Genomic DNA, 13,073 nt, shown 5'->3' with positions numbered 1-13,073 from the left:
TATGTACTGTGGCCGTCTGTTGCGGGCTTTGGAGGAGGGTTATTTGCTTTCCTTTTTTGCGTAGGTAGATTAGTGGGATATGGGAAGGGGGTGGCATTTAATAGAATATGGTTCTGGGAAGGCGAGGGTGCTTTGCTCCTTTTTCTCTTGAGGGTAAATTACAGTGTTGAGAAAGGTGTCCCAGCAGTTAAGAAATGTTGAAAATGATTGGGATTTGCAGCTACGTATGATGCATGTCAGGAGCCTGACATAGGGAGAGCCTGAAATATCACTGTGCTGCTGTTTTTGCAGAAGGGGAAGATGGCTCAGCCCTCATCAGACAGGCAGGATGCCTTGCTCATTTCCCATGACTGTGTGGCTAGCTGGTATAGCTCTGCTTTTCTAGAGCTGGCACTGGTTAATGAAGAAGCCATACTACTCCATGACAGTCTCCCTTTGAAGATGTGAGAAACCAGAATCAATAGTACAAAATTGATGAGTGTTCTTCATATATATATATATATATATATATATATATATATATATATTTGTTATTGATGGACCTTTATTTATCTTTTTATATGTGGTGCCAAGAATCAAACCCAGTGCCTCACACATGCCAGGCAAGCGCTCTACCACTGAGCCACAACCCTAGCCCCTTGAAGAGTGTTCTTAACCCAACTTTTCTAGAAACTGCTGCTCTAAGAACCTGTGGTAAAGGTTGGATGAGTGTGGATAGATGTGGGAGAGAGAGTTTTCCTTAGATCCCGAATTTTAGACTTACCACCAGGAGCAAAGATAAAAGATCAGGGAATAATAGCTGGTCACCTATATTAGCCAATGCTTTTAAAATCTCAACTCATGCTTAGAAAATAGAGAGCAATATATTTGGACAGGCTCACTTGTCTGCTGTTCCGTAAGTTATGTAAGTGCATATATTCTAAACCAAGAGAGTCCAGGCAAGAGGCTTAATATGAATGTGTTAAGTATTTAGCTACTGGATACTCTTTGTCTCAGTCTGAGGTACTGGACCTACACATACCCATTGTGTTCTTGTCAGGTGTTGATATCCTTTGGTAATTATTTCCTTTTTAGCAATGTGTTACTCTGTAGGCATCAAAGGTTTCAGAGAATAGAATGAATTCTCTGAAATGGTGGTGCTCCTTACCCTCAGTTCATTGGTTATGGAAAAAGGAGAAATGGACCTTGTCTAAGACTTAGGAATGGACTCATTCTCTAACAAGACCCCTTTTGAGCTTTCACAGAAAGGAAAACTAACCACCTAAAACTAGGAAGCTGAATTCCCTGTTTTTCATAGTGTTCTTTCCCGTTTTTGTCCTCTTTTCTAAGAGAGAACAGAATTATTCCTAAGCTGAGTCCAGGGTATGCTTGCTTTGTATGCTAGAGCACCTGTCAGGAAAAAATTTCCACTTGTCACCAGGAAGTGTCAGCTGGTCACTTTTGGAATTCCTTAATGAACAAACTCCTGCCTTGTCATTCCTTCCCACCTGCTCTCATAACAACTGGAACATGCCATAGACAGATAATCTAGCCTTCCCCAGCACCCACTGAGAAGGAAGTGGAATGTGATCTTTGGGTAATTTTGAATGCAGTACAAATGATAATCTTGGAATGTTATCACTAAGGAACCATTTGTATACAAAGACCTCCTTCAATTTAGCTTCAAGCCACATTTGCATGCTTAGGAATATTTTTTTATTGGTACGGCTGGAGCTGGAGGAGGCAGTGTCCATTTATAGAAGTAATTTGTTCTTGGGGGCTACTTCTTAAAAGCATAATTCAAAAATTGCCAAATAAATTTAAAGAGGGCGAGAAAGAAGAAATCTGAAACATAAATGCATTGGCAACTGCTGGGCACAGTGGTACACGCCTCTAATCCCAGCGGCTAGGGAGGCTGAGGCAGGAGGATCAAGAGTTCAAAGCCAGTCTCCGCAAAAGCGAGGTGCTAAGCAACTCAGGGAGACTCTGTTTCCAAAATAAAAAAAAATTAAAAAAATACAAAATAGGGCTGGGGATGTGGCTCAATGGTCAAGTGGCTCAAGTGGTCAAGTACCCGTCAGTGGTACACCCTGGCCCCCCAAAAAATGGATTGACAAGATGCTACAGATTTCTGTAAAAAGTTGAATTAGAAATTTTTTAAAAGGATTCTAGAGGAAGCCCATACTAAGAAGTTAGGGGTTAAAAGGACAGGAGTTGGAGGAGAGAAGGACTCCTGCCCACAGAAACATCCATCAGTCTGTCTCCCTCCCCTGAGGCCCTGGGTTCCCCTCTTGTTTCTGGGAGACTGCCCCCTTGGTCCCTACTGTAAGAATCTCTGAGAATCCTCTCTCTTCTTAACCATTTTTGGTAAAACGGAAACCAAAGATATCCTCAGAAAAGTGATTGCCTGAAGTGTTGGTTGGTTACCAGACAGTGTCCCTGCCTCTGGGACCAGCATTCCTCCTACAGGCTGCTGTGGTCTGCAAATAAGGTCTTTTGGTCTCCAAAGGGCTGTCAGAACCTTTCCCAAGCTGTGGGATCTATGTGTGAGATGAAAGGACCAAGTTCATTACCTGCAGGGGTTTGACTATGCAAATACAGTTGATTCAGGAAAAGCACCAGTAGTTGTTTAGGGAGGCAATGGAAAGGGATGGAATTTTACTTAAACTGAGAGCTTGTTTGTTCTTCCCTCATACCCTTTTTATGTATCGGAGGCACAGATGAATTTGAAGACAGGAAGCCCCCATTAATAGAGCTCCCTGAGTCCCACTGTACATAATACTGACTTGAGGCTTTTTTTTTTTTTCTTTTCAGTTGACACTAGATGGGTACCGAGGGCCTGAGTACCTTTCTGAGGCTGACTTAGAATTCTGTGTGCTCTTTATTTCCTGTCCTCCCTCCCCGCCTAGTCTCTGAGACCTATCTTCCCTCTGCTTTCAGAACTTTCTGAATAGCCTACTCCAAGCCCTGCTCATCTGACATTTTCTATCCAAGCTTTCCCTGGCTCTGAACAGGAATTTTTGAGGTGCCCCACTTAGTGGTTTGCTCATTGGCTAATGGCATCATTACTCTCTGCCTTTCAGCTTGCTGTTGGGATCACATTGATGTTCCTTTAACAGCCTAGAACAGCAGCTGTGAATACTGAACCTCTGAAAGCAGCCTTTGCAAATCCTCTTCCCTCCTTCCCTACCCTGGGGAGATAAGAACTGCATTCCTTTAGCTAGGGAAAGCACCCAGCCTGGTCCAGTGAGGAAAGTCCTTTGTTTTTTAAAACAGAACACCAGCCCGCATACCTATCCAGTGAGGCAGCCCAAGCTGGGCTTGGGGGAGCCTCAGAAAGAGGATGATAGAGCAGCTATTTTCTTCTCCTACACGTGCACCCCCATCTGTTCAAGAATTCCCTTCCAACTCCAGCTTGGCTGGCAGGCATGTCCCTAAGAAGCTGCAGGCCAAAATGGAAGAGAGAACTGATTCCCTCCTCCACACATCCTGACTTGCTGCCAATTGCCAGAAAAAGAGGGCAACATTTGGGCATTTACCAGAAGACAAGGATGTGCCTTTTCATTTGTCTTTTTATTTTACATTTAAAAAGTGATTATTGCTCTAACTGGATCAGAGGTAAGGACCTCTCCCTTAAGGAGCCTTGCTCCCCACTCAGCAGGGATGGAAGTCACAAGACGATGAGTGGAGCCCCATGCCCTCCCAGGAGGAAGCCCTTAGTATTGCTGACATCTGCCCATTCTCCTGTCTCTCCACTCCTGTGCTGCCACACTCCAAATCAGAGTGCTGACTGACCCAGCCTTGAGAGCTCTTGTAGACTGAAAGGAAGAGGTGGTCACTGGGTGATGGCTTTCAGCTCTCTGTCTTGGAGGAGGCCAGTGCTCTTACCAGTCAGTGCAACATATTTTTACTGAGCACTTGCTGTGTGTCAGGCTTGTGTTAGGCACAACCTTCCACATCCCTGCCTTGGCCACCAGCGGAAGATGCACAGTTCGCCTCTTCCTATGCAAGCATTTGGCAGCCATAATGTGTCAGTCCCAGGGAAGAGTCTGGTTCCCTCATCAAGCACCATTTTTTTTTTTTTTTTAAACCAGTAAGGGGCAGTGGAGAGACCTGTCACCTTACACCACTCAGGCTCTAGGGAAGGACATGAGGACCCTGGGTAACTTTCACAGAACCTTGGATGAGATGGCAAGATATGAAGACCCCAGAGGTCAGTAGTGACAGCCAGGCTGCTCTTTCTGTCTGTGGTGAATGGCTCATGCCTGTCTTCTAGCAGCTACTGTTCTACAGTGGGTGGCTCAGCAGCCCCCAGGATGCAGGACGTGGATGTGCTTTTTCAGTTGTCCAAGCCAGCACTGCTGAAACTCCCAAGAGATGCTTGCTAAAAAAGACAGGGCCAGTAAGTACCTTCCAGGTCTTCTTCAGACCCCAGCTGATGATCTTACCATCAAAGGAAGGGTCAAAGAAAACAGGATGCAGGCAACGAGCTAAGACCTTGGGAGAAACCTCTGCCCTCTGGAGTGGTATCCTCCACTTTTTGATTTTTTTTTTCCAAAAGAGACCTAGCAGGTGACCTCTTATACACACTCAAAAGGGTGTGCATCACACCACAAACAAGTCCTTGATGGCTGGATCCAGAAAAGGCTTGATGGCAGCCCTATGGCTTCCCTGATGCGCCTCGGTCTGAAAGACACAGCTTGAGTCAGTCTTGGTACTTGTCATCTCCCAGGGTTTTGTGCATTTTCTCAAAGAGGAAGCCAGTCCAGGAGAGGAGAGGAGGCAGAAGGCTGTGTCTCATGCAGTTTTTCCTTTCCCAGGATGGGGCCAGGACTTTTAGTTTTGTGGCTTATTATTTATTTATTTATTTATTATTATTATTTATTTTATTTATTTTTTTTTTTGCAGAATTTGGGTTTGTAGTTCAGCCTCTGTCATCAGACTAAGATGGGGAAGAGGAAGAACTGTGCCTCCTCCCTTGCTGCGGTCAGTTCTCTCTCTGTGCCCAGGACCCAGGGACCAGCAGAGAAGAAAAATGAAATCCTTCTCCCTGCAGACAGGCAGTCATGCTTCGATGATGTTCACTGAGGACTTGTTTGGAAACTGGGAGGGAAAAAATGAGAGAAGCGGCCAAAACTGAATAGACTTCTTGAAAGGTGGGAAACAGAGAGGACAGAAGGAGGATTGGAGTAGCAGGGTTACAGCCTAAAAAATCAGGCTCTTGTCCCTTGTGGAAAGAAAAGAGTAGCCCTGCCTGTAAGTAGTCTCTGCCTTTTCAAACTCAGCTGAGTGGCCAAGACTGAATCCGGGCCTCTTGCCCTGGTACCCAGTCTGCCCCAGCAGAGTCATCCCTCTGGCGGGTTCTCTCACATCCTGCAGATCTGCCTCTGGGCACAGCCTCAGCCACGGACATTGTTGAGGTGCTTCTGGAGATGGGAGTTAATAAGAGGCTTCAGGAAAAGGCGCCAGAAAGAGAGAAGCCAAGAGAGAGGACAGTAAGCCCGAGGATACAAGGAGATGGAAGAAGAAGGAGATGCAGAGAGGGCCAGATGTTTGTTGGCTAATCATCGTCAGAACCATGAAATCCTCTCACATTCTCTAATGTCTTTCTTCTGAGCTGCTCAGAGCAAGCACTGAAAAGGTTTCATATCTGTTTTACAGAAGAGGAAATGAAAGTACAGCGGTAAACACCTGCCCAAGACACGTAGCACGGCAGGAATGGAAATGAGTACAGCACTCCTACCCTCACTGCCCCACACCAACCAGGAACTCCACCCCCCACCGCCTTTTCTTTCTTTCTTTTTTTATTTTTTAATCACTACCGGTCCCTGGCATCCTGCAAAAGGAGAGGATCCAAAATCAATTTGCAGTGTCCCGTGTCACACAGGCAGTGACCAAGCTTGGCTCTGCCCAGCTGCAGCCATGCCAGGCCCTGAGCTGACCCCTTTTGCAGTCCAGGGACTACCAGCGCACAAGGCATGCAGCCACCCTCCCAGCCGCCCAGGACTGGCCCTTACCTTGCTGCGGAGGAGACCCCCGCCCTGGTGCTCTGGTGTGCTGGTTTCTGACGCACTCTTGGTTTTTTCTTTGTTGTTATTTGGTTCGTTGTCCTTAATAATATCATACTGGCGGCAGAAGAGGGCAATGACACCTAGGGAGGACACGCGGGAGCCGTCAGAGGCCAGGGCTGAGTACTTGCCATGCCTCCTGCTTCATCCTCATCGGGGCTTGCCAACATTGTTCCAGATGGCCTCCCCTACTCCACTGCTGGAGCCTGCCTCCAGCCTCCAGCTCCTGTTTCCACCTTCCTCTCACCAGCCGTCCCTCTCGCTGCTGTTGGGCAGATCTTCCTACAGCATGTACCTGATCATGCCTCCTCCCCGCCCTTCCTGTAAACCTCTGGCAGCTCCCTTTTTTCTTTAGGGGAAAACAAAACAATAACAGCACTTGTTGAGCACGTGCCTGGCCCTGTGCTGTGTACAGACACAAATAGATTCACTTAGTCCTTACTACTCAAGGTTACCTATTATTATCACACCACGGTGCATCTGGGAGAGGAACTCCAGGGACTGTTAAATGTCTAGTTTTATCAACTCAGAAATATGTGAACACTAGTTTTTAAAAGATAGTATTAAGGCAACCAACTCCAATTCTAGATGTTTTCCCCATTTTTACCTCTGAATTTATAGTGTTATTTCATGATCTATTTTAAATATCCACTGATTTCCCATCATAGTAGATTAAGCCTAATAACTCCCTCTATTTCCTTCTCCATCTCCTAACAGAATTACACCACAATTCTGGGTTAATTCACTATGCTTATGGTGTTATGATTATGTAAATACTATGGGTGCCAAATCTAATAATGTGCTACAAGCAAACCTCCTCTTTTGTACGACCCTTTGTTTTCCCTGCTTTTTGTACCAAGTGCCTGTTCTCTATGCGCCCTGAGGATCATTTTTCCCCCCAATGCTTTCTCAACAGAGCATGCCCTCTCAACTACCATGTAATTCAGGCTTTAGCAATGTGTTCAAATTTCTCAGAAGACTCCAAAGACTCACTGAACTTTACTCCCCCACACTCTGCCTTCTCTCCTAGGTCACAGCCACAGTGGGCCAGACTGAGCTTAATTTGTTTCTTGACTACATCATGCCCAGAACTCCCTTCCTCTTCTGGCTGCCTGGTGAGCACCTGTTCTTCCTTCAAAGTTCAACTCCAATGTTGTCTCCGCTCTGTTTTTCTTGATTTCTACTCCTAGCTCCAGAATTAATTCCCTCTCCTCTGCCCCCATCCTTAGTATTATTGTTGCACTCATCACACATTGAATTAAGTTTGGGCCTGGCTTCTCCCAGACTGAGTTCCTTGTAAGCACAGGGCTCTTTTTGGTTCTGACTGTAACACTACTCTTTGGAACGGGGTGTTTGGTCAGTTAAATGTCAGTTGAGTTGATTTCAAAGATGAAGGACACTTAGGGCTGGGGATATGGCTCAGTTGGTAAAGTGCTTGCCTTGCATGCACAAGGCCCTGGGTTCAATCCCCAGTACCACAAAAAAAAAAGAAAAAAAAAAAAAAGAAAAAAGAAAGAAAGGAGAGAAAAAAAAAGATGAAGGACACTTGGACTTTACCCTTAGGGAGCTCATAGACCAGCATCAGGTGGGGAAGAGAGAGCCTTGAGCCCAACATAAGGAGGGTCAAAGGAGAGGACAGCATGCTGCAGCAGCACAAGGGCAGGAGGCCGTCCAGTGGGTGGATGGGGGAGTTTCCATAGTGGCAGGCCCCGAGCTGGGTCTAGTAGGACAGGCAGGTGAGGAGAGGGTCTCAAGCCTGAGGCTGGGCAGTGCTTCCCCTGGGCTGACCAGGCCTGAAGCCCCTGGAGGCCCAGCTACTCAGAAGAGGAAGGAGAGGCTAAAGCTGTGCCCCAAATGTACAGGAGCTAGAAGGCAGCTAGTAATGTGCTGTTTTGGGTAAGTGGATTAGAGAAGGGGTCAGATTTGGCCCCCAGAGCTATCTCAGGCAGGATGCAAGAAACTTTTCACTCTTTTCTTAGATCTCTCCAAGCCCTTTACCCTTGGTTTTGTGAGAGAAGGGATCTGTTTACAGCCTCCAGATATCCCAAAGATAAGAAAGGCTTGGAGGCCTGACTCACCTGCCCACATGAACAGGACCACGACGATGATCAGCACCTCGCCTGTCCTCAGCTGTTGGTTCCTCCCCATCTCTTTCATGGTCACCTCATCTGTAGAGAAAGAGACACTAGTTTCTCCCTCCCCCAATCACTCCTCTAGGGCCAAGACCTTGACAATAAGTGCTTATGTGTATAGGTGCCCTCACACCTAACATAAAGAGACCTAGAGACACACTGATGTCTGCTTGGGTTGGCAGCAATAAGGTTTTATCCAAAGGTGAGAGTTTATGTACCCAGTGTCCTGGAGAACTAGAGTGAACCTTCTCCCTCTCAGATGCTGCTTTACTTGGTGGCAGGGACAAGGAGAGGACTGGGGAGAGGGTGCTTTCCTCATGCCACCTGCTGTTCTGGCCCCAGTTGCCCACACCCTGCTCCTCCAACATGCCCCAGGCCTGCCTTTGTTCTTGGAGGCCATCTTCTCAGCCTCTCTTGGAGTCTTGAAGAGCACAGGCTCACTAGCCGGGCTCTGGCCCTGGATGGAGATGGCCTGCACATGCACGATGTACTCGGTATCTTCCTCTAGGTCCCAAAGGGCACAGGAGCGAGTGGTGGTGTTCACTTCCTGGATGAAGCGCAGCATCCGCACGTCTTTCTTCTGCAAAAGTGAGCACCGGCCATCTGTCAATGCCCAGACACCAACCTTGTTTCTGTCTACCTCCGAGTAGTGACAAATCCTATACTTAACACAATCATCCTGTCACTTCAGGTAACGTTGGGGGCTCTGACCAGATCCCTTCTCTCACAAAATCCATTGTATATTTAAGGAAACATCTTCAGAGAGATTAGAGAAGTTGCCCAAGACCATACACCTAGCGAAAATTGGAGCCAGGTCCTAAACACTGGTGGTTCTGAGATCAGTTCCATGCTCTGAATTCTATGTCCCAGCTGAAAGCTCCTGAACCCTTCTCCACTAACAAATTCCCTCAGGGCCCCAATTTCCGGTCACATGTGCAACGTATGTGCTGCCAGTCTCTTGCCTGCATTTCTTTTTACTTTCTATTTCTTTACCCCACCATCCTCCATTTCTAGTAGTCATTATCTTGATGTGTCCTTCCCTCCCAAGGACCTTCAAGAGTTACCTGCTGAGAGATGGCAAACCCGATGACAACCTCATCTTCCAGGACGTCCCAGCTGACAACTGCAGAATTGGCTTTGAGATGTCTGACGGTGACATTCACTGGGGCTGAGGGGCTATCTGCAGGGCAGGGAGGCACGTGAGCCTGAGTGTCCCCTGCTTATGTTGCCTAGTCCCAGTTTCATAAGCGAGAAGGGGGATCCTGGGGAAGGCCATGCCATAGGGAAAGGAAGCAGTTCCAGGCTCTTTGTGTATAGGATGAAAGCCCCTGTTGACCCTAGGCCAGCCCACTAGGGGCCCACGTAAAAAATTAATGGGCCTGGGCCAGGGTCAGATTTAATGCATGGATGGTTAAAGTCTGGGGGACAGGCATGGAAGGGACAAATGACTAGAGTTGCAGAAGCTGAAGATTAGTTTGATGAAAAGCAGTCAAAAGGACTCCTAGTCCAGTGCTCTTTCTATAGTCCTGCACTGTCAAGTGAGTGACCTTGAGGGAAGGAGAAAGACCCAGAGGTTGAGAAGAGCCTGGTGGGCTGAACTCTGGGATGGGAGGGAGGGGCAACAGAGGAAACCCCCAGAATTGTGGTGATGAATTGGGCAGCATGCAACTTGGGAAGGGGTCTTCATGAGTCTCTTCTCCACACTCCACCAACCCCCCAAGGGGCAGGTGGGAGGGAAAGAGCTGGAGAATATGGGGCACTCAGAGCAGAGGCCTTCAATGAAGAGAGGACAGGGCAAGGCCTTCTGGGTGAGAGGATAAATAGGTTATCAGTCAAGAGAGCAAGAGGGAAAACGTTGGGGATTGGGGGTCAGGTCAGGAAGAACCTTCCAGAAGAGGGGAGTGGAGTCATACAAGTCCATCTCTGAAGAGGTAGCTGCTGAAAGAGGAAGACATGGGCCTGAGCACTAACCCCTCACCCCACAGATGAACGGACTTGAGACCCAGGAGCTAGGCCAGACATGAAGATGGAGAGGGACAGAAGGACACAGACAGGTGGCGGCAGACACAGAACAACAGAGAGCAGACAAGTGGAAGGTTAGAAACAGACAGAGACCGCAGAGCAAGTGTGCTGAGCCATGGACAGATAGATGGGCAGAGGCAGCCGCAAGCAGAAGGGACAGAGACCTGTCAGGAGAGGCTGGGCCCCAGGGGCTGAGCCAGCCACTGCACCAGGCTTGGGGGCCACCCTCACCCACCCTGCACCCCCAGGTGCCAGTCTCCATTCCCATCACACATTCTCTTGCACAAGGAATGTGTGGAGTTGTCCTGTGGGGCTTTGAGAGGTCTTTGAGGACAGGGAAGGAGGCCCAAACTGGGAGGACTGGTGTCCTCAGCTGCTCCCTGGGCCAGAAAAAGAGAACCTGAGGCAAAGACCTGGGGTAGGGGATGGGATTAAGATATCAGGGGTCACAAGACTCTAAAAACCCAGGGCTGAGGTCATGGGCAGGGTTTGGAGGCTGAAGGACGAGTCTGGGGTCACGAAGGTAGGGAAGCGCGGGGGTCGGGTTAGGGAGCAGTGAGCAGGTGAGTCAGGAGGTCCCTCGGGAGCAGGGAACCGAGGACTCCCAGGTGGTAGGACCTGGAGAGGAGGCTGCCCCGCCGCCCTGCCCCCGGCCCCCGCCCGGGGCCCCCTTACCCGCCTGCACCAGCGCGAAGCAGACGCAGCCCAGCCACAGGCGGAGCGCGGCGCGGGGCGGCCAGGCGCACGGCGGCCCCGGGTGCATAGCGGCTCCTCCGGTCGGCCGGCCGGGGGCGGCGCAGGGGGACGCGGCTCCGGTGCCCGGCGGCCGCTCGCGCTCCCGCTCTGGCCCGCGGCCCGCCCGGCCCGGCCGCCCCGCGCCGCCCCGCGCCGCCTGCATGTCGGCTCCGCGGACAGCGACTCCCGCGCGGCGGCGGCGGCGGCGGCGGCCGCGTCCACGTCGGGCGCCCGGGGGGCGGGGCGCCCCCGCTGCGGGGAGAGGCGCGGGGGCGGGGTGAGGGGCCGAGGGCGCCCCGACTGCTGCCCCCGCGCCCCGAGGACTTACCGGACTGGCGGCCTCGTGGCTCACTCTCGCCGGTGCTGGAGCAGCAGGGTTCCCGGTGTCCACACGGTGGTCAGCCCGGCCCAGACCTGACCTAGCCCCCCATCCCTGCCCTTTCCCAAGGGGAAGGGAGGACAGAGCCACTGAAATGCTCCTTTGTGCCTCCACCCCACCCCAAAGTGGCCTGGGGTTTCCACCCTGAGCTTTCCCCCATACCCGTGGTCTTGCTACCTGGTGCAGGAGTGAGCAGAGAGAAATACTCATAACTGGGACGGGGGTGACCACAGCAAGTGCAAAGTGTTTACTGTGGGACCCAGAAGGCAGTACTCCTGCTCACTGGAGGTCTAGTCTAGCTGGGAACCCCAGACCAGTTCTTAGCCTTTTTAATCTCCCTAATGAGCAATAATGGGCATCTGCTAGGTACCAGACACCCTGCTGTGCTGGTCTTTACTTGCATTTGGGGGGCCTAATTCTCACTGCAGCTCCATAGGGTCCTACTCTATTGTGTGCCTTTTGCACAGGTGGAGACTGCAACTTGGACAGGCTACTCGGTTCCTGCAAGGCTCCACAGCAGTCAGAATTTGAACCCAGGCTGCTCTGATTTCCAAAGTTGGCCTTTACTCAACTGTCTCTCCCTCCAGACTGACTTCAGAGTAATATCCCAGGATCCCTGAGATTCTAGAAGCTTCCTGTGGTAGGTAGTGTGGTAGGGCCTTTGCAACCAGGAAACAATCTGGAACAATCTCTCTTTAAGAGCGGTGGGGGTGGGGGCAGCTCTAGGCCAGCCCCCCACACCCATTTTGGCCTGACTGAATGTGTAAGCAGTGATTGAGCTAATGGCTTTAAAGTGCTCAGGGCTTTGGAGACATAGCAGGCAGCCACAGCTAATGAAAGGGCTTGGATGACCCTTGCTTCATAGCCCTGTGAGCATCAATATGCCTGCTTCTGCCAGCACACTCCCTCCTGGCCAACCCACTCCTTTTCTGATCTTGGGGGCAAAGAGGTGTCCTTGTCCTGCACTCATGACCCTCTCCCTAATAAGAGGACCTCTGGAGTACCAGGCAGCAAGAGATTCCCCCCACCCCTTCAATCCTGACATTCTCCACCTCAAGTACCAGTCAAAAAAACCAGTTAGGGACCAGTGTCCCAGAGTCCCTGACATGGAAAGACCACCCATCTGTCCAAACAAATTTCCTACCCACACTATCTAATTTCTACTTTTGGGAGGGCGTTCCTCTATCTTTGGAGTTTTCCAGAGGCCCTGGAAGAGCTACCCTCTTTGGAAAGGGGACTCTTCGTACAGTTACCTCACAGAAGGTCTTCGGGGTCTTTCCCCCACCCTTTCAGTTGTAGATAAGAAACTGAAGCTCAGAGATGGCAGAGCTTGGTACAAATTCACACCATCAGAGCAGCAATGAAACACCCCTCCCCTCCTGATGCCCCCCTCAGGACTTCTTCCCTTGCCCCCCAAGTTTCTACCTGGTCACTTTGAGATGGGAGGGGACTCAGGGGTTCTCACTGAGCTGTAGAATCTCACTACCCAGCCCCTCCATACCCCAAGCCCCCTCCCCCCCCCCCCATCTGCTTCTTCCCACGTACCTCTTGTCCTGGGGCAAGCCTCAGCTGGGAACCTGTTTGGGATAGAAGCTGGGAGCCAGAGCACCTTCTCTCTCCTTTCTCTCTTTCTCTCTTTCTGTCTTGCCAATTGCTGCCTGCCCTGCCCTGCCTGCCCCACCCCACCAGCTGCAGCTTGGCCCCTAGGGACCTTTCTCCCTTCCCCCCAGACAGCCAGAGGGCCTGCAGGAGCAACTG

The 13,073-nt window shown here is 50.3% G+C and overlaps 1 protein-coding gene and 1 non-coding gene across 3 annotated transcripts; one reads left to right on the top strand and one right to left on the bottom strand.

Moving 5' to 3' along the window:
• Positions 1–3,586: 3,586 nt before the first annotated feature.
• On the bottom strand, positions 3,587–11,099 carry Fndc5 (fibronectin type III domain containing 5). 2 transcript variants are annotated; one of them, XM_076863032.2, is made up of 6 exons: positions 10,877–11,099; positions 9,244–9,359; positions 8,561–8,759; positions 8,126–8,215; positions 5,997–6,130; positions 3,587–5,082 (listed from the first exon to the last, which is right to left on the bottom strand). In XM_076863032.2, the coding sequence occupies exons 1-6, from the start codon at positions 11,097–11,099 to the stop codon at positions 5,044–5,046; spliced, it is 801 nt and encodes a 266-aa protein (XP_076719147.2). In that variant the 3' UTR covers positions 3,587–5,043. The 2 variants fall into 2 exon arrangements, with proteins under 2 accessions (XP_076719147.2, XP_076719148.2); XM_076863033.2 differs by having other exon boundaries at positions 5,031–5,629.
• On the top strand, positions 7,455–7,528 carry Trnaa-ugc (transfer RNA alanine (anticodon UGC)). The gene has a single exon. It is a non-coding gene; the product is annotated as a tRNA-Ala (tRNA).
• Positions 11,100–13,073: the final 1,974 nt, after the last annotated feature.

This window comes from Callospermophilus lateralis, chromosome 7 (assembly GCF_048772815.1).
Source record: "Callospermophilus lateralis isolate mCalLat2 chromosome 7, mCalLat2.hap1, whole genome shotgun sequence".
Taxonomy (NCBI): domain Eukaryota; kingdom Metazoa; phylum Chordata; class Mammalia; order Rodentia; family Sciuridae; genus Callospermophilus; species Callospermophilus lateralis.
The sequence above is the reverse complement of the archived record's forward strand: the minus strand, read 5'-3'. Positions and strand labels throughout refer to the sequence as shown.

Excerpts from the sequence above, each read along its gene's own strand:
- Fndc5 (XM_076863032.2), bottom strand. The coding sequence starts at position 11,099 with ATGCAGGCGGCGCGGGGCGGCGCGGGGCGGCCGGGCCGGGCGGGCCGC. Across the intron at positions 8,216-8,560 it reads GATGGCCTCCAAGAACAAAG|ATGAGGTGACCATGAAAGAG; the intron begins GCAGGCCTGGGG and ends CTTTCTCTACAG. Across the intron at positions 5,083-5,996 it reads GGGGTCTCCTCCGCAGCAAG|TTTCCAAACAAGTCCTCAGT; the intron begins GTAAGGGCCAGT and ends TTTCCCTCCCAG.